At 37.6% G+C, this 23,925-nt stretch overlaps 1 protein-coding gene across 2 annotated transcripts; it reads left to right on the forward strand.

Annotated features, from left to right (window-relative positions):
* Positions 1 to 712: 712 nt before the first annotated feature.
* On the forward strand, positions 713 to 23,925 carry LOC140036898 (uncharacterized). 2 transcript variants are annotated; one of them, XM_072079989.1, is made up of 51 exons: positions 713 to 967; positions 3,854 to 4,148; positions 4,315 to 4,543; positions 4,648 to 4,987; positions 5,080 to 5,193; positions 5,326 to 5,454; positions 5,542 to 5,733; positions 5,823 to 6,017; positions 6,701 to 6,838; positions 6,962 to 7,081; positions 7,160 to 7,413; positions 7,881 to 7,984; positions 9,158 to 9,252; positions 9,338 to 9,574; positions 11,064 to 11,273; positions 11,362 to 11,443; positions 11,568 to 11,635; positions 12,184 to 12,329; positions 12,505 to 12,613; positions 12,706 to 12,852; positions 12,993 to 13,040; positions 13,116 to 13,244; positions 13,343 to 13,579; positions 13,665 to 13,802; positions 13,883 to 13,968; positions 14,053 to 14,158; positions 14,251 to 14,346; positions 14,464 to 14,616; positions 15,750 to 15,932; positions 16,008 to 16,243; positions 16,379 to 16,502; positions 16,596 to 16,721; positions 17,163 to 17,207; positions 17,428 to 17,505; positions 17,584 to 17,700; positions 17,846 to 17,972; positions 18,049 to 18,149; positions 18,227 to 18,358; positions 18,441 to 18,527; positions 20,291 to 20,437; positions 20,517 to 20,645; positions 20,755 to 20,802; positions 20,887 to 21,033; positions 21,105 to 21,166; positions 21,527 to 21,680; positions 21,755 to 21,946; positions 22,031 to 22,135; positions 22,304 to 22,438; positions 22,594 to 22,833; positions 23,447 to 23,548; positions 23,632 to 23,925. In XM_072079989.1, exons 1-51 carry the CDS (start codon positions 869 to 871, stop codon positions 23,779 to 23,781), a joined length of 7,263 nt encoding a protein of 2,420 aa, XP_071936090.1. In that variant the 5' UTR covers positions 713 to 868; the 3' UTR covers positions 23,782 to 23,925. The 2 variants fall into 2 exon arrangements, with proteins under 2 accessions (XP_071936090.1, XP_071936089.1); XM_072079988.1 differs by having other exon boundaries at positions 723 to 967; positions 13,880 to 13,968.

Below are 23,925 nucleotides of genomic sequence, written 5' to 3' on the forward strand. Positions count from 1 at the left end.
GCTGGTAACTATCAGACTATGGAACCAGTCGCACTATCCGCGAAGGCAATGTCACGTAAATATTTATCGTCACTTTATAAATTTCTATCCTTTCATCATTATAAAAACTAAACATTTTCTTCAGTTATGTAGAACACTATGCCAATAACCACCTATTGGCAATTTTTACTTTAAATACCTAACTACATATTCATCAATATAATCACTTTTAACTATTGTAATCACCGCGAATACAATAGTCATCATTCATTGAAAGAATATTAAGAGATCATTGGAGCGGATGTTATAGGAGTTTCTTTCGTATAAGAACAAAAATGAAATTTTTGTAAAAATTTGATTCACACAAAACATTATACATTGTCTAAATTGCATCTACACTGATGTGTGATGATCTGCCCTTAGCACTATGAAAAAGAAATTCTCCCTTCATAACTCTTTTTTTCGTTTTGGGATAAACATCTTTTTTTTTTTTGGGATAATTCTCCCTTGTCGGGTAACTTAGCTGGTGTTGCTCTTAAGTAGTCCCCGTCTTGTAAACGTTTAAACTTATTTATTATATATATATATCCCGTTTTCTACAAAAAAAAAAAAAAAAACTAGTGTTGCTCTTACTTTTTGGACCAGTTAGTAATTAAGTGCCTGGGCACGCTATTGCAGAAGGCCTCAGTCGACCAATATAAATACCGACCTGGTCACGTTAGTCTAGAATTTGCCACAGTCGGCTTTCATATCTTATTTTTCTGACTCTCCCAATTTTCTCCACCGAGTACCTCTGTCTGTTTTGCATTTCGCCCATTTGTCCTCTTCGTCTTCTCGATACTCTCAGTCGGTAAAAACCCTAGTGGTGCTCACCTAGCTCTTCTGCGCGATGATCCCGTTTGCTTTGACCGCGTCTACTCAGATTCGGTATCTGCTGCAGAGCTTGAACGCCTCCAACTCCGATGCCGTCCTCCAAGAACTCTGTCAGGTTTAATTACTCGACCATACCCCTGTATTTTGACATGGATTAATAATGTCTATTGGTGATTTCCCTGTGCATAGTTTCTTGAACTAGTCGACTTTTCTTGAATCTTTATGTCGTTTGAACAATTTGGTTTTTGTGATTTGCAATATATTCGAGCTCTATATCAATTTGCTATGATCGTGAAGCTGGTATGGAAATTGGGTTAAATGATGTGGCTTTTTCTCTAGAAAATTGATGCTGTCAAAGGGAGTTGGGGGAAGAGCACAGGAGTTCTGATGAAGTTTCTGTATTTTGTATTTCTGAGTGTACTATTACCCTATGTGACGTTTGGACTTTGTGGGTGGAGTTAATTATGGAAGTAAAGGGCCAATTTTTGTTGAGTTTATGGTAAAATGAAGCTATGAAAGGTTGTTATGTTAGTATTTTAGTATTCTTGGCACCTCTAATGTGCTGCAGCTCACTTATTGAAATGTAGCGAATGACTTGATAAGATGATAAAGAAGTAAAATGCAGCTACTAGATCACGCCTAATGTTGATTATTATTATTGAGTCAATGACTTGATAAGATGATAAAGAAGTGAAATGCAGCTAGTAGATCACGCCTAATGTTGATTATTATTATTGAGTCAATTTCCTGTATCGTTTCCAGTGCACTAGTATTTGTCTCTGCCATTCATGTCATACCTTTCTCTGAAATGTTTACTTTCCATTTTTCTTTATTATGATAGGCATTATCACAAATAAAACAAGAACATGTTCACCTTATCAAAGTTCATGCTAAGCTGTGTTACGTCATTGGTAAAATGGAAAATGGTACTTAAATGTCAGGATGTGCTAATTTCACTTGTAAAACTCCATTATTGTGGTGCCTATGCTAGAGCTTAGTTTTGCTAGAATACTAATTATTTGGCAGATCATCAGAGTTTTTCCCCCCCTTTTCCACTTCTTAATAAAAAATCTTAAGCTGTGAAATGCAACTTTAGATGTCCTTGGAAAATGGAGAGTTTCTGTTTGTTGCGGGTATGACCTCAGTAAACAAGGATTGAACATTTGTCTTGATGATTGAATACTCTTATCACTACTATTAGATTTCGCTGTACTGTCCAATTTTTCTGTTGCTTAATGATTAAGACGCCCAAAAGTTGAAGGGCATATAGTCTGTAGACAGTTGGTTGTTTCCACTATGACGCTGGAGTGGGCCCATGCTTTGGGCCATGGACCGGCATTCCATTTAAGTATAATTCATAAGTGTTCTTGAGTGACAATTTTGAAGTTTCTCTTTAGGTTTCAAGTCTCCGAAGTTGACATTTTTGTCAATACTGTTAACCGCTTTTCAATTTGTTGAAATAGAACTGTTGCTGCTCAGGAACTGTTCATGATGGGTTGTTCAAACCATTGTTTTCTAGGTGAAGGATTGCTTAGGGCTTAGCTGTCATGGGGTATGGCCTGGCTTGCCTCATTGAATAAGTGATTATGATCAAGTGTCAGCATTTGTGCTGAAGTGAAAATTCATTCAATCAAGCCAACCCATTTTGATTAATAAAGGTTTTTAACTGAAAATAAACCAACCCATTTTGATCATGGTGTGGCAGAAAAAAGCTTAAATAAGTAGTACAAAGAAAAGCTATTTGAGCCACATGCAGGAGAGCATGAGGAGGTGAGAGGATAGAGTGAGAGAAGCATGCAGGGGTTATAGCTAGCACTGGATTGGTGCGGGTTAGTTTGTTGGTAGAGATAAAAGAAAAGCGACATAAATTAAGAACAGAAACAAACAAGGAGGAGGAGGAGGATAAAAAGAAGAGATGGGAGGGCAAGAGGACGATCTTGCCCTGGGTACATGCAACTGTGAGATGGGACTGTAGATCAAAGCTGATTGGATCAATACTTGATCTTTCGGGTGTACATTAGGAATTGTTAGTATATAATTGATGGGATGGTTCAACCTTTATTGTCTTGCTTATATCTTTTCATTTTGTGTGCTGATCTTGCTCAAATGTGTCATCATTTCTTCCTTGATAAGGCCTTCTTCATGATTCTTCCAACTTTGCTGTGCTCATGAATTTTTTCCTATGGCTGTTGGCTCCTGGTGACTGTTTTGAAAGTATAATTTATCCAAAAAATTTACTTGCATTTGAGGTTCTGCCTTTGCATTTCCATTTGTTTTTAATGATTTTCTTTTAGGATGAAGTACTTACATTTCCATTTGTTTTTAAAGATTTTCTTTTAGGATGAAGGACAGCAGTGGTTTGTGTTTGAACCCTAAAACCAGTTGTTGACCAAATCTAGCATTTAAGCCAAAAGCTAGTCGATAATCATATCTAGCTTCAACTCTTAGATATTTGTGCTCATTTTGTGGATATGCAAGAGTTTGACACAAAGGATGTTAAGTTGCCAGTGGAGTGGTTAAATGCTTACAACATATAGAAAAATATCTACCCTGCACATTTTACTGGCTTTGCTTTGAACTGCATTTCAAAGTTGTAAGTTATCACAGCTCTTTTGATGCTGCTTTTGCATTGTGAGGAACAATCAATGTAATTGTTAAGAGGATTCTCAATTAAGTTGGAGTTCATGGAGGACTATACTCCATTAAGCCTGTTCTTTTAAGAGGTGTATCTGAATTGTACTTGTGCAGAGTACAATGTTAATGTGGGTGGTTTTTTAATGCGACTTGTCTGTCATTTGAATGCATTTGATATTTGAGACTCTTGTTAATGGTTTGTAAATAGAATCCTGTAATGTAGATTAGAATTGTAGTAATCTGTGTTTAGGCTCTGGCAATTATGAATCTCAGGAGGAGTTTGATTTATATGAGGAGTTTGGGAAAAGAATACTTTGACCAACAAGATTAATCATTCACTCAACTAATTCTAATGTTTTTGTGACAGTTCACTGCATATGGAGTTGAAGGAAGCATATTGTTACTTCAGACTTGCTTGGATCATCTAAATATTCATGGGAAAGATTTTAAGAATGTGCAATTTGAACCAGTGTTTGGTTCAGTGTTTAGATATATCCTGGATAAGCCCAATTTCAGCACAGTGTTCTTTCAATCTGTAAAGAATACAATCAATGAAGAATTTCTGGAAAGTCTTTGTAATGCTTTGCACCTCTCAGCATCTGAGAGGATTGCAGTTGGTCTTGCTCTGTCAGATTCAGAGAACCTTGACATTAGATTGTATGGTAAGGCTCGTTTTCCTCCCATATGCCTTCACTTGTGAAGGCGTCGAACAAAGTTATTCAGTATAATGTTGTTGGTTAAAATTAAGTAAATTGACTATTAGAGACGTGCAACTGTTGCTAATAATGCTCACCTGTTATTGTTCTATATATTTGTTTTACTTTGCAGGAAAAAACTTCTGCATGGCTCAGATTGCAGAATTATGTGCCGATCAAATGCCTGTTGACTCTGTGGAGCAAATTCAGCAGATTCTGATGTTCCTTCATCGGTCTGAAGGCCTTTCAAAGCATGTAGATGCATTTATGCGGATGTTATCTCTCGTACAATTGAAGGAGGGCACACAGTTCATCTTAGCTCCACTCTTTTCAGACGAACTTCGTGAGGCTAACTTCTTCAGGTATTCTATGTTGATGGTTGGCTCTTTTATTATTTCTTTGCTGAGTATCTTGAGGATGTTTACAAAGTCATCAATTTTTTGATCTGTTATTGTCTTGTTTGTAGGAACTTGAATTTTTCCAATCAAAATGATGAGGATGATTTTGATGCTGTCCTAGCTGAAATGGAGAAGGAAATGTGTATGGCTGATATATTGAAGGAATTGGGATATGGTTGCACATTTAGCGTTTCAGAATGCAAAGAGATGTTGTCTCTTTTCTCACCACTTACTGAGATCACTGTTGCTAGGATGCTTGGTACAATTTCCCGTACCTATACTGGCCTTGAGGACAATCAAAATGTTTTCTCAACGTTCCGTTCAGCCCTTGGTAGCAGCAGTTCATCTGATATGCCTACTTTGAACTCTTGGAATCCCGATGTCCTCGTAGATTCAATCAAGGAGCTTGTGCGTCTTCACTGTCAAGCTCTCTGTGTTTATCTGTATACATGTGCAACTGAATGTTCACTTGTGTATGTTTTATGTTTTATTGTCTTCAGGCTCCTGAAATTAACTGGACAGCTGTTATTGAAAACCTGGATCATGAGGGATTTTATGTCCCTAGTGAGGCTGCTTTTTCATTTTTCATGTCTGTTTATCATCGTGCATGCCAGGTAGGTTTTTTGATAAGAATATCTGCCATTATATGGCCTCAGAATAGGAGGATTATGGAGTAATTTCTGGAAGATCAAATATTATTGATACCTTGTACCTGTAGATGCTGAACTTCGAAACTGACTTTGTAGGATCCCTTTCCTCTTCATGCTGTTTGTGGCTCTGTTTGGATGAATACTGAGGGCCAGCTCTCTTTTCTTAAGTATGCTGTTGCAGTACCTCCTGAAGTGTTTACTTTTGCACATTCTGGCAGGCAGTTGGTATGGTGCTTTTTATTGATTTTAATTTTTGTTAAATAGATTTTCCCCTTGTTCTTGATCTTAATAGCTTATATGCTATTTTGGCAGGCTTATCTAGATGCTGTGAATGGCCACAAGTTTCAACTTGGACATGCAAATCATGCGTGGTTATGCCTTGATCTTTTGGAGGTTCTGTGCCAGCTGGCTGAGAGGGGTCATGCAAGTACTGTGCGATCCATTCTTGAGCAACCTCTAAAGCAGTATCCAGAAATCTTGCTCCTTGGGATGGCTCATGTTAATGTAGTTGCCTTGCTTGTTCTAATTACATGAATTGATCTTTTTCCCTTGTTATTACATTAATTTTCTAATCTTTTTATCTCAAATTGCAGACTGCATATAATCTCATCCAGAATGAAGTGTCTTCAGCTGTGTTCTCCGTGATACTCAAGAATTCAGCAGGGAATAGTATGCTTCTTCATTTGTGGCATGTCAACCCTAGCATGCTGTTGCGGGGATTTGCAGATGCTCTTAATGCTGACCAGGAGAATGTAAATAGGGTTTTGGATGCCTGCCTGGAGCTGAAGGTTGGATTTTGTCTCCAGTCAATTTTATTGAGCAGACTACCCAATTTGCTGCAATTGGATGAGAAATTAGTGGCTTGTTTTGTGTGAGATGTGGTATTAGAACTTGGCTAGGAGCAACTTAAGCTAAGATAAGATGTTCAAGTGGTCCTGGAAGTTTTGCTTTACTGTTGGGCTGTTTTTATTTTATTTTATTTTATTTTTAAACATAAGCATGGTTGCATCTTAAACTGATAGATATCAAACTTAGCTTCTAATTCTCTCTCGTTTCATTTATTTGAAAGATCTGATGGTTTGGTTGTTTTTCTTGTTATGATATTGCAATTTGCAAAATTCTTGATTTGGTATCATCTTGCTTCCTCTATTTCATCCAGTTTGGAAAAAAAATTCTGTTGTTAATTCAATGCATTGGCCCATGAAACCTGTTAAGTAATTTTTGGTTTCAAGTTGTTACAAGCATATGACTTTGACTTCAATGACATTGATGTATCAAATCCAGTTTCCTCATTCGTGGGGTGTGTTTTGAGCAGACATGTATAATTGTGTTCAATTTGTTCCAAAACTGAATGTGCAATTAAATTCTTCCTTCCTTTCCCATTCAGTATGATTCGTTTGGATATGATGTTAAAAACTAACTTTGTTGTTTTCCCTTCTAAATATCTCAACATGTCTGTTTTGTTTCCCAGATTCTATCTCCGGTGCTGGATATGATTCCTTCTTCTTTTGCTATTAGACTTGCTGCGGTTGCTTCTAGAAAGGAACCTATTGACCTAGAGAAGTGGTTGACCGCGAACTTAATGACATACAAGGATGCTTTCTATGAGGTGACCTCATTATGCCTGCGAAGCAAATTACTGATGTGTCAAATTCACTGTGTGATTCTGCAGTTTTGAGCATTTGTAGTACTTATACATGTTTGGAATTGAAATTCTTGTTTTTGATTTCAGGAGTGCATAAGATTTCTAAAGGAGGTTCAGCTTGCTGCTCAGGAAGTTTCTGCTAACCACTTCCAACCTTCTGGTGCCATGTGGAATATTTGTTCAGAGACTTCTTCTACCTTCTTAAAGGTTTTATTTAGATTTTAAGATGATTTAGTTATAATGCCATCTTCATCATGGTGCATTACCTTGAAATTTTGCTTGCAGGTCCTTCAATCGCATACAGACCAGTTAACCTCAGGCCACTTGCCTGAAGAATTGGAGAAATTGCATGAGTTATATATGCATGCCAATTCTAGACAGAAAAACGGTAGCAATGCTGATCCGTCATCAACTGATGGTTTTCCTGCTGACATTGAATCTGAAGCAAACTCTTATTTCCAGCAAATGTTTTCTGGTCAACTGACCATTGATGCAATGATTCAAATGCTTGCTCGTTTCAAAGAATCTCCAGAGAAAAGGTCATCTCTCCTTTCTGGAGTTTTTTTTAGGATGTTGAACTGTTATTTATTTATTTATTTTTGTGTTGGTTCGCATGTTGATCTGCCAAATGAAGATGGGATTTGATTCTTACAACAATATGATGTTTGATTTTTGGTTATCATTTTGGTATTTTGTGACAATTTGTGGTCTTATCTCAATAAAATAAATTTGGTATTTCTTCTGGAGGTGCCTTTTCACATCCTATTAACATTAGGTTGCACATATGCTGCCATTATCATTTTGGAGCACAAACGCAATGTCTTTGATAGTGCTTTTGTAAAAACGACGTCAAAAAATTTGAATTTGAAATGTTGTAGAATTCTCAGGGGTTCCAATCATAAATGGTGACATTATATGAACAGTGTTTGTTGTCTCTGACTGTATATGTACCTTTTGTTTGAATTGAATAATGATTCTGATCAGTGGGATTTTTGTTGACTGACAGGGAACAATCAATTTTCGAGTGCATGATCGCTAATTTATTTGAGGAGTACAAGTTTTTCTCCAAGTATCCTGAAAGGCAGCTCAAGATTGCTGCAGTTCTTTTTGGTGAGAGTTTATTGTATTTTGGTGTCTCTTAGGTTACGGGTGTTCTCTCTTGTGCTTGATATCATTGGTTTTCTCTCTGATTTTTCCTCATTGTTAGTAGAAAGTTTTGTAGATGATTACAAATTGGTTAGTACTCAAGCTGTGGCATTATCTTATCTTTGATTCTCTGCCAAGCTTGATTTTTTTTTCTTTTACTCTTTGCAATTGGTTGCATTTTTTTCCCTCTGAGATGTCGCTTTCTGTTGGCTGAACTATTTCCAGTTGTGGTAGGAGCTTGGTTATATGCTTTGAAAGTGGCAGTTTGTGTGGAGATTATATTCTTTTTTGGAAAATATTAGGCACGATGTTCATGTTGGTGGTATGGGGAACCAGTAGTTTACCCATGTAACTTTGCCATTTCACACATGCCATTATATAGATAGTTCTCATTGTTCACTCTGTCTTAGTTTGGATGTATATGGCATATCTATGTGCTTGCTTAGAATTGCTATGAAGATGGTGAGAGGAAGTGTTGTCACATTTATTGAGGTGCTGCCTGGAGTTATCTGTAGTTTGTCAAGCTATCTTGGAATATGACTTAGATGCCAAAAAAGTGTCCGAGGGCACAGGTGGAGAGCAGGTGTATGGTGAAAATAACGGGGAAGATTTACTGATTTTATTGAGGAGGGTTTCAACGAGTGAATCAAACGATCTATATAAATTTTAGTGAGGATGAAGAGGCTGCTTGTAGAGCTTGCAGTCCATTATGAGATGGGACTAGGTCATTGAAAGAGATGTGGGGTTTGGGAAGCATTTTTTCGATTACCTATTCTACTATTTTTGCTTCTTTGGCTAATATCCTACTGAGCATATGGATACATGAAATATTTACACCCTCTTAACTGAGCATAAGGATATGCCTAAAGATTTTCTCTTGTTTCTTGTAGTATGATAATGTACTGGTGAATATTATCCCTTTCCCCACTGACAAGGTGTTTGCTCATTAACCATTAATTAGTGGCCTGAAGTATTGGTCCGCACAATCCTAGCACTTAAGCCTCATTTACTGCTATGGCTTGCCATAGTCTTCTATTTTGTCTATTTGGAAGAAATTAATCACAGTTCTTTGCTGTCTCTGTGTTGATTTCTGTTGCAATGATTAGTTCTGTTAAATATATTTATTGTGTTTTGCAGGATCTCTTATCAAGCATCAATTGGTGACGCATCTCACGCTTGGTATTGCTTTGCGGGCTGTTTTGGATGCATTGCGCAAACCTGCAGATTCGAAAGTGTGTTCTCCTCTTTTGTCTTGCAATATAGAAGACCATTATTATCTCTGCCATGCTTACTAACAGTGTCTCCATGTGCATGCAGATGTTTGCCTTTGGGACTAAGGCTCTGGAACAGTTTGTGGATCGCCTGATTGAGTGGCCACAGTACTGCAATCATATCTTACAAATATCTCATCTACGTGCTAATCATTCAGAACTTGTTGCTTTTATTGAGAGGGCGCTTGCCCGAATCTCTGCCGCACATTCAGAATCTGATGCACTTCATGGTGCTGCTGGTGATCAACATGGTGCTATTCAGGCATCTTCCCCTAACATGGAAGTAATGATCTTTGTCAATCTTCTCATGTTTGTTTCATTTAGGGTTTCATGCTTTTACTACTTTAAGCTTAAATGAGTAGATAATACACGACCTGCGCATGCTGTAGATGTGAATTTTGCATCACGCAGTTTTGACAGCTTGAAATATTATGGTATTACTATACATCATGCTTGTTGGTTTGTTTGTGATTGATGTGATGTAAATGTTGTTTTCTTAGTTTTGACATGCATTTGGCTGATTAGTTGTCGCATTAGATTTTCTGTTAATATCCTATAATTTTTGGTAGTAAAATAGTTTATGGTTTAGAAGTAGCAAGTTGACTTACACCCTCAAACAATTAGATGCTTTGACACTGCTATTACTGGATCTGTTGGTGGTCTATTTGTCAGTTTTGGATTATATTGCATTTTTAAGATTTTTGTTTAACCACAGGCAATAAGCTTTTCCTTTTCCGGTTCAGGGAGGGTTTTATTCTTTAATGTTTATTTTATGGTTTGTCTTCTTTCTAGTTGTAAATTGGTAGATGATGACGTGGAACATCTCATCCTAGCATAATTCAGTTTCTTATGTCGTGCAAGGGGAGAACATAATTCACGGTTTTCACAATGTACCAGCTCGTATTAAATGCACATCGATTGTTAGAACTCCCTTCTATAATAAATATATCTGAGTGATTCTAAATCTCTTAGAATTAGACTTGGAATTGTTAACTTTTGTTTTGAAGCTAAATAGATACAACTGAATTGTTTCATTTCATGAATTCTAGTCTGTTGGTGTACCTCTGCTTCCTTTAGTTGGCATTTTATCCCTCTTTCCAATGTGGTGGAAAGAAATGCTGGCATATCTAGATGAACACTGTTACTGGTCTGCTATGCTGGAAATTCATTTTAATGCTTCCACGAAATTCCATGGCTTACATGTCTCATATTTTCTGTTGTTCATGACGAAGTCATGGGCCCAGAATTGGTTGAATCCTACATAAGGAGGAAGAAGCGTGTCGGTAGTTGGTGGGTTAGTGTGGTAGATGTACTTGAGCTTTTATGACTTTCAAATGGTACGTGGCGCCACCAGGCTGCAAATAGTGAAGGAAAGAAATATTTAACTGCTGGCGAATTAATGAATGAACATTTGACTAAGACCTGGCAACATATTTTGCTGAGCACAATCTTCGGTTCATCAGATTTTCCTGCCTGATATTAGACTTGGAAAGTTTCACTTATTATTTCATTCATATATCTTGAAGTTGGTCATGAATGCAAACTTTTTAATCTAAATTTTCTGCTAGAAATATGTAATAGTTTGATTTTAGACTGCCTCAAGGGATGAGGAAACTGTCATTTTGATCATCCAAATCTCTTAGCAGCTACGTAGACTTCTGAGTTCCATAGGATTTTCTTCATAATTGGTTTATGAAGTTGAAGTTTATGGCTTTCTAGGATTTTCTTCATAATTGGTTTATGAAGTTAATGTTTATGGCTTTTCTTTTCAGATGTCAAGCTCATCATTTCCCTTGGTTGGATCTAGTCATTCACAACAAGGCCTGCAAGTTTCTTCTGCAATCCAGCTCCCACAGAGGCAGCAAAATCAATTAGATGAGCGGAAAACCTCTGGAAGCCTGCCCAATTTCTTAAAACCTGCTTTATCCTCTGCAAGCCAAGCTGCTGGTCCCCTAGCAAGTGATACTTCTGGCATTCAGAAGGTTTGCTTTATGTAGTACATATCATGGATGACACAGAAACTTCTTCGTCTCTTATTTCACATTATCTTACTGCAATTTATTCCTGCAGTCACAAAATGCAGTTAGTGCCTTGGCTGCACACACTTCATCTCCTGGTTTTGTTCGTGCATCACGTGCCATTACCTCAGCAAGTACTTTCAACGATCCCTGCATATGTGCACTTTTATTTTGTTCTCTATGCGTGCATGTTTGTATATATTTTGTATCTTATTTATATGTACCGTGTTGTTTTTTGACTGTTAGCTTGATTTACAGGGTTTGGCTCTGCTTTAAATATTGAAACACTTGTTGCTGCTGCAGAGAGAAGAGAAACTCCTATAGAGGTATTTTCTAAACCAAGTAATGTTGTCCAGGAGTAACTTCTTCGGTGATGCATGGTGGTGGAACCTCAGTTTTTCTTAGCAGATAGATTAAATAAAGTACATCAGGATATGATTATGGATGCATCTATCACAAAGAAATTTGCCTTTGCAACTAATACACAGTGTTGTAAACTGCTTTCTTGGTTATGATTATTGACACATAATTTAAGGATATGTCAACTTTAGATCATCAGGTTTTTGGTTTTATATGGAATTTGTTCAATGGTTTTCCGTGAATTTTCTATTTTGCTTCAATAGTTAGGCTTATGGTGCAATCTTGGTTGTAGAGGTAGTGTGACTTCCCTCTCCTTCTCCCCCAACATTATTCAAAGGAATGAAGCACATTTCCTTACAAAATTTTTTTAGGAGCAGGAATAAGAAAATGTTGTTACCACTGGTCCTGAGGAAGCATCTCTATTCCATTTCTGGTGTAGATTGTCTATATGACTTTAAGTTTCCAATTGCGTCTTCTAATGACTGCTATTTTTCATATTTTATCTGTTTTGCAGGCTCCAGCATCAGAGATTCAGGATAAAATATCATTTATTATCAATAATCTATCTGCTGCAAATGTTGAAGCTAAAGCGAAAGAATTTACTGAGATATTAAAAGATCAATACTATCCCTGGTTTGCTCAGTATATGGTGATGAAAAGGTTAGAAATTTCTAATCAATTTTGTTGTGGTGTATATTTTTTGTGAATATAGTGAAATGCCTTATTTACCTCTGCTTTTATACCTTGTGTCGTTTATTAATCTTGATGGATTATTTGCTTTTTCAATTTTGCCCTCACAGTTGGTCATTTTATTCTTCCTTTTCAATATGTGTAGGGCGAGCATTGAGCCAAATTTTCATGACTTGTACTTGAAGTTTCTGGAGAAAGTGAATTCAAAGCAATTAACCAAAGAGATTGTGCAAGCGACCTATGAGAATTGCAAGGTTTTTGTGCTGCTTTATTGTTTTTGCCTTTTTTTGAGTGGAGATAAATGTTTTGGGTGGATATATTGAGCGGCATGTACAATATTGTTCAGGTTCTTTTGGGATCAGAGCTTATAAAATCAAGTTCGGAAGAGCGTTCGTTGCTAAAAAATCTTGGGAGCTGGCTTGGAAAGATCACCATTGGCAGGAATCAAGTATTGAGGGCACGGGAGATTGATCCCAAATCCTTGATTATAGAGGTTATTGTTCTGTGGCTATATCTGTTTTTGAATTTTAATTATTCTGGGCTCCTCCCTCTGTATATAGGTCAAATTTTTACAATATAGGTCAAATATGTTTTTGATACTGATATGTGCAATCTATTCTATTTCATCTGCAGGCATATGAGAAAGGATTGATGATTGCAGTCATTCCCTTCACCTCCAAGGTTATGGTTATTCGGTTGTTGATGCTTTGGTTACTCTTTATCTTTTTTTTTTGTCAAATTTATTATTTGATGCAGGTTCTGGAACCAAGCCAAGGTAGCATAGCATATCGACCCCCTAACCCATGGACCATGGGTATTCTTGGATTGCTTGTAGAGATTTATGCTATGCCAAATTTGAAGATGAACCTAAAGTTTGACATTGAGGTATCTGTCTGTGCACGTCTTTTTCATGTAGCTGGCTCTCCTCGTGTTAATATGTTTCAAACTTCATTACCATATCTCTGATCCGTTCGGACTTTTAGGTGTTGTTCAAGAACCTTGGTGTGGATATGAAAGACGTAACTCCTACTTCTCTCCTTAAGGATAAGGTCAGAGAAGTTGAAGGAAACCCTGATTTTTCCAACAAGGATGTCGGATCTTCCCAACAACAGATGGGTGAAGTCAAATCTAGCATGATACCTGCAATAAATCAAGTTGAGCTGCCTCTTGAGGTTACTGGTCCAGCACATCCAGGCGGACACTCACGCGTATTATCTCAGGTTTGTCTTACTTCTGTACTATCCTGATTGAATGAGGATATGGACTTGTGATGTAACTGTATCAACTAATTTGTGCTTGTTTTAGTATGGTGGCCCTGCCCCTATGCATCTTTCATCTGGGGCATTGGCAGAAGATGAGAAGCTAGCTGCTCTAGGATTATCTGATCAGCTTCCTTCTGCACAAAGTCTTCTACAGGGGCAGTCACCATTCTCTGTCAATCAGGTTTGCAAACATTAAACTGAGTTTTTCCTTCATAGTGCTTTTGCAAATATTGATTTAATGGGCTTGGTTGTTGTCAGCAGCTTGCTGCACCAGCATCTAACATTGAGCAACAAGTGATTGTCAATTCAAAGCTTCATACATTAGGCTTGCACTTGCACTTTCAGAGGTTTGAAGCTACATTCTGAGCCAACTGGTGTAATTGCTAGTACATGGATGATTTTATAAAGACTAAACTTTTTATTTGCTGCAGTGTACTTCCAATAGCGATGGATAGAGCTATCAAGGAGATAGTTTCCAACATTAAACAACGAAGTGTTTCTATTGCAACTCAAACAACTAAAGAACTTGTTTTAAAGGTTTTTGTGGCAGTTGCTTTATGTTGCTCAGTTGTACTCTTAATGTTGTAATGGGAGGAGGTTTTATGTTTTTATATAATTTGGGATTCCAGGACTATGCTATGGAGACAGATGAGACACGCATACGTAATGCAGCACATCTTATGGTTGCAAGTTTAGCAGGAAGTTTAGCTCATGTTACTTGCAAGGTAAACATGGAAAATCTTTTTTAGTGTTTTGACTCAATCTTGTTTTGAGACCAATGCCCTTGGCTGTACTTTGACATTGACTTACTTTCTGTTTCTCACGTTGATACTTGCTGCTAGGAACCCTTGCGAGCCTCAATATCAAGTCAGCTCAGGAATTCACTGCAGGGCCTGAATATTGCAAGTGAACTCCTTGAACAAGCTGTTTTACTTGTGACCAATGACAATCTTGACCTGGGTTGTGCACTGATTGAACAAGCTGCCACAGAGAAGGTCAGGATAGATCAATTTTCTATTAATTGGTTAGGATCTGTGGTTTTGGATATATCTGCTTTGGCATTGATTTTATATTCTTTGGGCTGGGAAGCTTCCTTTTTGTCCATCCTGGGTTGTATGAACTAACCTTGACTTTGCATCTAATCCCTTTGCCATCATGCTTCCCTTCATGTGCATATCTTTGTTAATTTTGAATTTCATATTATTTCTTTTCAGTGGAGATTTCTGGTTGGATAATGAGGATGTTGTTTGGCTTATGTCTTGACTTGCTTGGCTCTTAATTCATGTATTTCACGAACTGGTTATAATTTCCTGACTTGTCTCTTCCTTCTCAAAATCCATCTTATACATTGTCTGCCATGTTCCCATGTATTTTGATTTTCCTTTCAAGTTGTGGATTACTCATACCCTTGTATGACCTCTGGAGCTTATCCTACTAAGTCCAATGTATCTTATGAGTAAGTTCATTCTTAATCTCTCGTCTTTTGTTGATGGTGAAGCTTGCATATATGCTGGCTTTCGATTTGCTATAGCTCTCACCGCGATAGTGGTTGTAAACATTTGTCTGATGTTGAATTTGATAAGCTCTGTTGCCAGTTTGTTGGAAACCACCAGAATTTCTTCTCTCTTTGTGAAGCTTGGTTTAGTTGCATTATGAAAGTGATTCGTAACCAACATACATCGTGGAATTTCAACATGCATCAGCATAGCCGCATGTTTTCTTTGAACCCTGTATTACACTCTGCGTTCTGTCCTTCTCCCCACCCCCACTTGCTGTTTCTTGAGTAGTGTGCCTTTCATTAGTAAAACCTGAAGCAGTTCATCCAAAAGGGGGCATACTTGCAGCATTTACAACTTATGGTCTATCCAATGTTACGACGACTTCTTGAGAATATAAATGCTCAATGATCCAGTCTATATCCCAATGCCTACTATGTAATTTTATTAGAGCGTTTATCGGTGTTTATAGATTTTGCCTTTATGACTAGATTAGTTAGATAATTTCACAACCTTTACCTCTCAAAACTCTTCTTTTTCCACCTTTTGTAGTTAGATTACTTTTATAGCAGCCTTATCTGATCTTTTTCTTTTCTCCACTTGTTTTTTCCTTTGTGTGATGCCATAAGCAGGCAATACAAACCATTGATGGAGAAATAGCTCAGCAGCTAGCTATAAGAAGGAAGCATAGAGAGGGCGTTGGTCCAACATTTTTTGATGCAAGCCTCTATACGCAAGGTCATATGGGTGTTTTGCCTGAAGCTCTTCGTCCTAAACCAGGCCGCCTGTCCCATTCTCAGCAGCGAGTTTATGAGGTAAGTTTATCGTGTCCGAAGGGAGATTAATTTGGTTTCATTGTTTGATTGTAATATATCACATTTTTCCTGCAGGATTTTGTGCGTTTACCCTGGCAAAATCAATCTACCCAGAGCTCAAATGCATTGCCTGTTGGCCCTCTAGTATCATCTACAAGCAGTAGTGTTTCGCGGGGATACATGCAAGCTTCAGGGCAATTAAATGCTGGAGTTTACTCTTCTGGAGCAGTAAGCTCAGGAATGGGTTCTGTTCCACAGCCCTTGGATGTTACGTCCGATGATCTGGATACAAGTTTGACTCAGATTCAAAGGTAGTAAATTACTTTGTTAGTGCTTCTGTGCTTCTAGTTTGTGTCTATGCTTTGTAGCAAATGATGTGCTTATCTGGCTGCTGCTTTTTTTTTTTCCTTCCTCTTTTTAATACTGAGTTTATTCCTTGCTTTCAGTGTTTCATCAGCTCATGTTGGGTTGGCTGACAGTGTCAGTCCACGCAATGTTGAAAGTGAAAATGTAGTTGCATCATTTTCTTCAGTGCCTACTGAACTACAGTCAGTTGAATCTGTTGTGAAAGTAAGCAAATTCTTTTGGTCATGTGTGCTAGTGGTGGTTTGTGTGTACAATAGACATTTGCAACCTATCATGTGACATCTTCCTTTCTTACAGGAACCAGGAACAGCAATGCAGCAACTCAATCAGTCTTCAGCTTCAGAGCGCTCTGGAAGCAGTGTACCAGAACCATTATCTACCACTGGTGATGCACTGGATAAGTATCAGGTTTTTGCTGAGAAGGTATTGAATCGCCTTTTATTTTCCTGTCTGATTTGTTTACTTCGTGAGGAAAAGGTAAGAGTAACTTGTCGTATGTAAGTCAGGGTTTCGTTCAGGCTTGTACATGGTTTATGTGATGTATAATCTAGCTTAGAATATTCAGCATGCGCATAGTTTGTGATTGTCGCATACTATATCGTCTTTCCCTCAAGGCATGTGGTGAAACAAAAGCAAAACAAGTATAATACACAGAAACAAGTCTATTATACGTGCATATGCCTTCATTTACCTTGTGTTTTTCCTCCTCTTCTTTTTCTTCTCCTGCTCCTCCTACACTTTTAGCTAATGGTGTTCCTCATCTTACTGGCGCACATCTGTGCTAGCAGTTTCTAGAGAGAACATTTTTTATTTTTGTTTGACTCTTAACATATTTTTTTTCTATGATTTACTTGAAATTGTCAGCTTGAAAATCTGTTGACTGGTGATGCCAAAGAAGCAGAGATTCAGGTATATTTCTTCCCATCTTAGTAGGGGATTCAAAATTCTGCTAAAAAGATACCCTCTGCTATTTTTCTTTTGTTTCACATCGATATTAATTGCTGATGGCAATATTAGCTTCTGCATGCTTGCATTCTTTGCTTGCTTTACTGTGAGGATGAATCTATCATGTTGCTTCCCAAAATACATGCTATATTTCTTCAAGTACTTTTTTGTTTTCTTTTTCAAGGGAGTAATTGCTGAAGTTCCAGCAATAATTTTAAGATGTATAAGTCGAGATGAAGCTGCATTGGCTGTGGCTCAAAAGGTGTGGCATTTTCCTTAATTTTTTTTTTATCAATGTCTGAAATCATATCTGAAGCCTGCTTTTCTATTTTATTTTTAGGCTTTCAAGGCTTTGTATGAAAATGCATCAAATATGGCACATGTCAGTGCTCATCTTGCTATCTTGGCTGCCATGCGTGATGTCAGCAAGCTTGTTGTTAAGGAGCTCACTAGTTGGGTATGTCCGAAGTGCTTCTCTTCAGTAGTAGTACATAGTTTAGGTGCTTATATGAACCATAAGCAACAAAAAATCCTTAAGGTAGTAGGAAGGGCAAGAAATTTCCTTGGGCTAGCATGGTAATCAATTTCTCATCCTTCTGCAGGTGATTTACTCTGAAGAGGAGCGCAAGTTTAACAAAGATATAACAGTTGGTCTCATACGAAGTGAACTACTAAACCTTGCTGAGTACAATGTGCATATAGCCAAGCTCATTGATGGTGGAAGGAATAGTATGTGCAATGAAAGCTTGTTTTAAGATATTTTCTTGGAATAAGTTACATGACTAACTATGATGTATGAATGCAGAGGCTGCTACTGAATTTGCTATTTCTCTTATTCAAACCTTGGTTATTGGTGATACCAGAGTCATATCAGAGCTGCATAACCTGGTTGATGCATTGGCTAAGGCATGCTTTTTCTCATCTTATTTTTTCAAATAATGCTATTAGTCCATATGGTAGACTAACATACTGTAATAATGCAGCTTGCTGCTAGACCAGGATCTCCCGAGTCTTTACAGCAGCTTGTTGAGATTGTGAAGAATCCATCTACAGCTGCTTTGTCTGGTATTGCTATTGGGAAGGATGATGCCACCCGACAGGTCAAAGACAAAAAGGTTACTGAAGATTGTCCTTTCACTCATCATTGTTTGCTACTTATTCTTCAAATGTTTATATATTTGCTTAACTCTTCAACAGGGGGCAGTGCTCTCTGCAGCAAGCAGGGAAGAGTATGGTGCAGGAGCAGATTCTGTTGAACCAGATCCTGCTGGCTTTCGTGAGCAGGTACATGCTATTCTTTAATTTATATGTATTATTTATTATCCTACAATTTGATGATGACTCGATGGAAAATCCTCTACTAGACTGTTACATTTGGATGACTTGATTATTATACAGCTTTTATGGATTAGTGGATGTGTGAAACTTAGTTATTATACTCGTGCTTTGCTTTGTAAGTATCTGAATGATCATGGCTGCTTTGGTTGAAGAACCTGATGGCGGGGGGAAGGAGGGAAGTTATCCTAGGATTTTAAATTTGGGGGGAGGGTGACTCGATGACTTTCTGGACATTTATGAGATTGGCTCTGGATTTTGAGATTAATACATATAATGCTTGTATGGTGTTTGTTTGTCATTGGCGTGAGGCTTTAACATGTATAGTGCTTATATTTTGGTGGACCAGTTACATTTTGAGTCTCAATCAATCGAGCTTATGTTGGTTGTTTCACGTTAATCACCATTTGTCCCATGCCAAGTATGTGTAATCATGACCTGGTATTAGGTTTCTCAGAGGATCTGGAGGTAAGAAGACGGAATTTTCTTAACGGTTGACTTGTTTACTAATCATAGCGACTAAGATGTTGAACGTGGAGATTTCGTCAAATTGTTGGATTATCAGTCCGATTAAATTAGGACGCAAATTTTTTATTTTGGTTATTGGTCCCCGAGCTAGTTCATCCAGCCTCTCTGCCGAAGTGGATTATTGTAGTGGTGATTGTTGTGGTGGTGTTTGGTAAGTTTTTTGATGACATTGTCTATATAGTTGCACAGAGACTATTCAAGGAAGCAAGGATTGAGTGCATTATGTTCCTCTATTGATGATGTATAGTGCTAACTATATTATCCAGCAAGCGATGCCTTCCATCATCTTTATATCAAGTAACCAAGATTCTTTCAAATGCCTTTCTCATGGCCAGTGCCTGCGGTCTAGATTGATAGATCGCAGACATCTTAGAATACAATTAAATAAATGAGATTCAATCAATGATAAGATCGTTCTTTACAAATACTGGCTCCTCTCCAACTTTTTTAGCCAAGTTGACATAATTCCAAAAACAAGGAAGACTGTGTTGCCTGCTCTCTTTAGCCAAGTTGACATAATTCCAAAAATAAGGAAGGCTGTGTTGCTTGCTGTATAAGCAACTAAGAATCTTTATGTTTTGACTAAAGCTTCTGATATTTTTTATTTGTGATGGTTTGGAGCCCAAGCTCTTGTAGACAGTACAATTGCTCATTATCAGAAGTTCATCGCTTTAGCTGTTGGTCTATGCAGTCAAGAATGAAGTGTATAACTTCATTTATTACTTTCTCACCATGCCTTCTTTACTGTTTCTCCTCTTTTGTGGGTTGGTGGGACACCAATAATCAGGTTGGGTTGTGCAAGAGCGATCATGGTGGCAGAGAATGTAACTAAGGGTGGTATATTGGATACTATTAGCCCCAGTGAACGGAGAGTTAACTTGAGATCTTTAAACAAATATAATTCATTTGAAAATACATCTGTTTTTGCATTTCCTCTGCTATATATTTCCATTATTCAGTTTCTTTACATTATGTTTTATTTAGTAACTTTCTTTCTTCTTATTTACTTTTTTACTTTTTTTTTGGTGGGGGGGGGGGTGGGTATCAGGTTCTAGGCAATCAGTTTTGAGGATATTAATTTCAGTAGCTCATGGATTCATTAGATGTCTGGTTGAATATATTTTAGTTGTTGTTATGCATGTGGGTTAGTAATATATTTTATCATGTTCTTTTGGACTTGGTAGGTTTCCATGCTATTTGCGGAGTGGTATCGAATTTGTGAACTTCCTGGGGCTAATGATGGAGCTTGTGCACATTATGTTTTACAATTACAGCACAATGGCCTACTTAAAGGAGATGATACCTCAGATCGCTTTTTCCGCCGCCTAACAGTAAATTTTTGTTCTTTTTCTTAGATTTTTTCCCCTTTGCCTGAATATGAATTTCACTATTCTTTCGTTAATGTGTCAGGATCTTTCAGTTTCACATTGCCTAACTTCTGAGGTGATTGGATCTGGTCCTTCCCAATCACATCAAACACAACCTTTATCATTCCTTGCTATTGATATCTACGCCAAATTAGTATACTCAGTTCTGAAGGTAGGTTATTTTATCCAACATTATCTGATAGGATGTCTTTGGATCTGAAAATAAATACTTGAATATTTGGCCTTAACAATTTTTTTTCTTGGCTTTCCATTACTTGTAGTTTTGTTCTGTAGACCAGGGATCTAGCAAATTATTTCTTCTTCCTAAGGTTTGTATCCCTCCTAAATGTTTTCTCAAATTCTGATTATCGGTTTTGGAAGCTGAGTATGCCTTTCAAATAATATTTGGGCAGGTTCTTGCGGTGACCGTGAAGTTCATTCAGAAGGATGCTGAGGAGAAGAAAACATCCTTTAATCCAAGACCATATTTTAGGCTCTTCATTAACTGGATCTTGGATTTGTGTTCTCTGGAACCTGTTTTTGATGGCGCGAACTTTCAGGTACTGAAATATGGTATGTATGTGATGGCTGCAGCTTCTTCATGAGCTAATCTGTGATTGGTCTTTGTCAGGTATTGACTGCTTTAGCAAATGCCTTCCATGCTCTCCAGCCCCTTAAAGTTCCAGGGTTCAGGTCTGTACCAATTTTTGAAGCCTCTATATTTACAGATACTGTTTTATAATTTCTGTTCTGACTTATTTCTATCCAAAAGTCCACATGCCATCCACCCGTATCCTTTTCTGGGCTGGTTCACATATGACTGCATTTTGTGGTCCTGTTTTTACTCCTTTTCTAATGTTGTGATTTTTGTCAAATATTTCATGATGAAGCTTGTTTAGCCTCGTTGCAAAAGCACGCTAGATCTAGAAAAATTTGAAACCTACTACCTTGTGGTAATCTGTATGGTCAAGTAACGAGTTTCTTCTATCCCTTAGATTAACCAGGTATATACACTTAAGTACTTACCTTGGTAATTTGTGAATTTATTTGCAGCTTTGTGTGGCTTGAGCTGGTGAGTCATAGAAGCTTCATGCCAAAATTACTTGCCGGAAACGCTCAGAAAGGGTGGCCATACATCCAGCGCCTCTTAGTTGACATGTTTCAGTTCATGGAGCCATTTTTGAGAAATGCTGAGCTTGGAGAACCGGTTTGCATCATCAACTCATTGTTTTTTTCTTCTATTCTTCTCTTATTACTGACCAACCCTTTGTCAATTTTTAGATCCATTTTCTCTATAAAGGGACACTAAGGGTGTTGCTGGTGCTGCTTCATGATTTTCCCGAATTCCTATGTGATTATCACTTTAGCTTCTGTGATGTCATCCCTCCTAGTTGCATACAGATGCGAAACATTATCCTGAGTGCATTTCCTCGCAATATGAGGCTACCTGATCCCTCAACTCCAAACTTAAAGGTTTTTAACTTGATTTAAGAAGTTATTGTAATCTTTTTACACGAAAGTGTTTTTTTTTTTTAACTTGATTGTTTCATATATAAGATTGATCTTCTGGCGGAGATTAGTCAATCACCACGGATTCTATCGGAGGTTGATGCTGCACTTAAAGCAAAGCAGATGAAGAATGATGTAGATGAATACCTAAAGGTAATCCTCAAATTACTTTCCTTCATTTTTGGCACGTGTAAAGTGGCCAAGTGCAGAAAATTAGGTTTAATAAGAAACAGGTGACAATTTTATTTTAGCTGCAGTCTCCTTTTTAGTTCTTTATTATGTTCTGTTTTTAGCTTTTTCTTATGTTTGTATATGCTGCAGACAAGGCAACAAGGGTCTACATTTCTCACTGATTTAAAGCAGAAACTTCTGCTTTCTCCAAATGATGCTGCCAGAGCTGGAACTCGTTACAATGCACCGCTCATCAATTCCCTTGTGCTGTATGTTGGGATGCAGGTAAGCTCAAATTCACTCCTTTTGCGGCTGTTATTTCCTACTTTTTGGTCTGATTCCTGCTGCTTTATTTGTTATGAGGAGCCATTTTTAGACCTGTCTGTTGGTTTACTGTATTGTGTGGTTTGCAAATGAAATGTTGCCGAACACTGCTGCAGGCTATACAGCAGCTGCAGGCAAGAACCCCACCTCATGCACAGTCAATGGCCAGTAGTGTTCCACTTGCTGTTTATCTGGTTGGTGCTGCTCTGGATATCTTCCAGACATTAATAATGGATCTAGACACTGAGGGACGTTATCTCTTCTTGAATGCGGTTGCTAACCAGTTGCGTTATCCAAACAACCACACACACTACTTCTCTTTCATCTTGCTCTACCTATTTGCAGAATCAAACCAGGTAAAGTATTCCTGCTTTCTGTTGACTTGTGGTATTAGGAATTTTGTGCTGAATGGATAGTGTGGTACTTGCTGCCATCAGGAATTGACATTGATGTTAACCTTGGGAATGTGGGGGGCCTGTAGGGACCTTGTTGAGCTGATTTGGTGTCATTTAGTTTTGATTAGACATGAGAAAGCTACAAATATTAGACTGAAAAGATGTAAAGAAGCTAGACATATGTAGGCCTTCTACTGTTTTGTCATACTCCAACATTTTCTAGTGGTACGAAACCTGGAAAAGGTTTTTGTGTGATCGCATAAAGAATTTGGATGTTAACTGATGTCTTGTTTTATATAGTTCAAGTATGCTTTTCATTCAATACTCTTTTTTGGGCTTATTTTAGAAAAGCACTTGTGTTCCAAAACTGTTCAATTCTGAGTTGTGCGTCATGGGTTCTTCTATTTCACTTCTCTTTTGACAAGCTCCTATCTTTGGTATACCTTAGTTGTAGTTATAAATCTAAATTGTTCTCTTCGATATGTTCTAGACTTGCTCCAATGCTTTCCATTACTTGTGTGGAATTGAATGGGATTTAACTTCACGCTTTATTACGTATTTGTCATGCCTGTAGGAGATGATTCAGGAGCAAATCACTAGGGTATTGTTGGAGCGCCTAATTGTCAATAGGCCACATCCTTGGGGTTTGCTGATTACTTTTATTGAGCTTATTAAGGTGACCTTTCTGCTTATTTATAAATAGATGTTTGTTCTTTTACACATTGCAACTGTTTCAAACATTTTCTGTTTCATATCCAGAATCCTAGGTACAACTTCTGGAGCCGTACTTTCACTAGATGTGCACCAGAGATTGAGAAACTCTTTGAATCTGTTTCGAGATCTTGTGGTGGTCCTAAACCTGTCGATGAAAGTGTAGTTTCTGGTGGGATACCTGACAACATGCATTAAGCCTTGTGATGTTGCCATGGCCTGTTGTAACTAAATGAAATTTGTACCATTTTAGGGAAAGGCATCTATATGTTTTATACGTTTGCACTGTAAATGTTATTATTATTATTATTTTAGCTCTATTGCTACTTGTTCTGCGAATAA

The sequence above is a fragment of the Coffea arabica genome, chromosome 2e, assembly GCF_036785885.1.
Source record: "Coffea arabica cultivar ET-39 chromosome 2e, Coffea Arabica ET-39 HiFi, whole genome shotgun sequence".
Classification (NCBI taxonomy): Eukaryota; Viridiplantae; Streptophyta; class Magnoliopsida; order Gentianales; family Rubiaceae; genus Coffea; species Coffea arabica.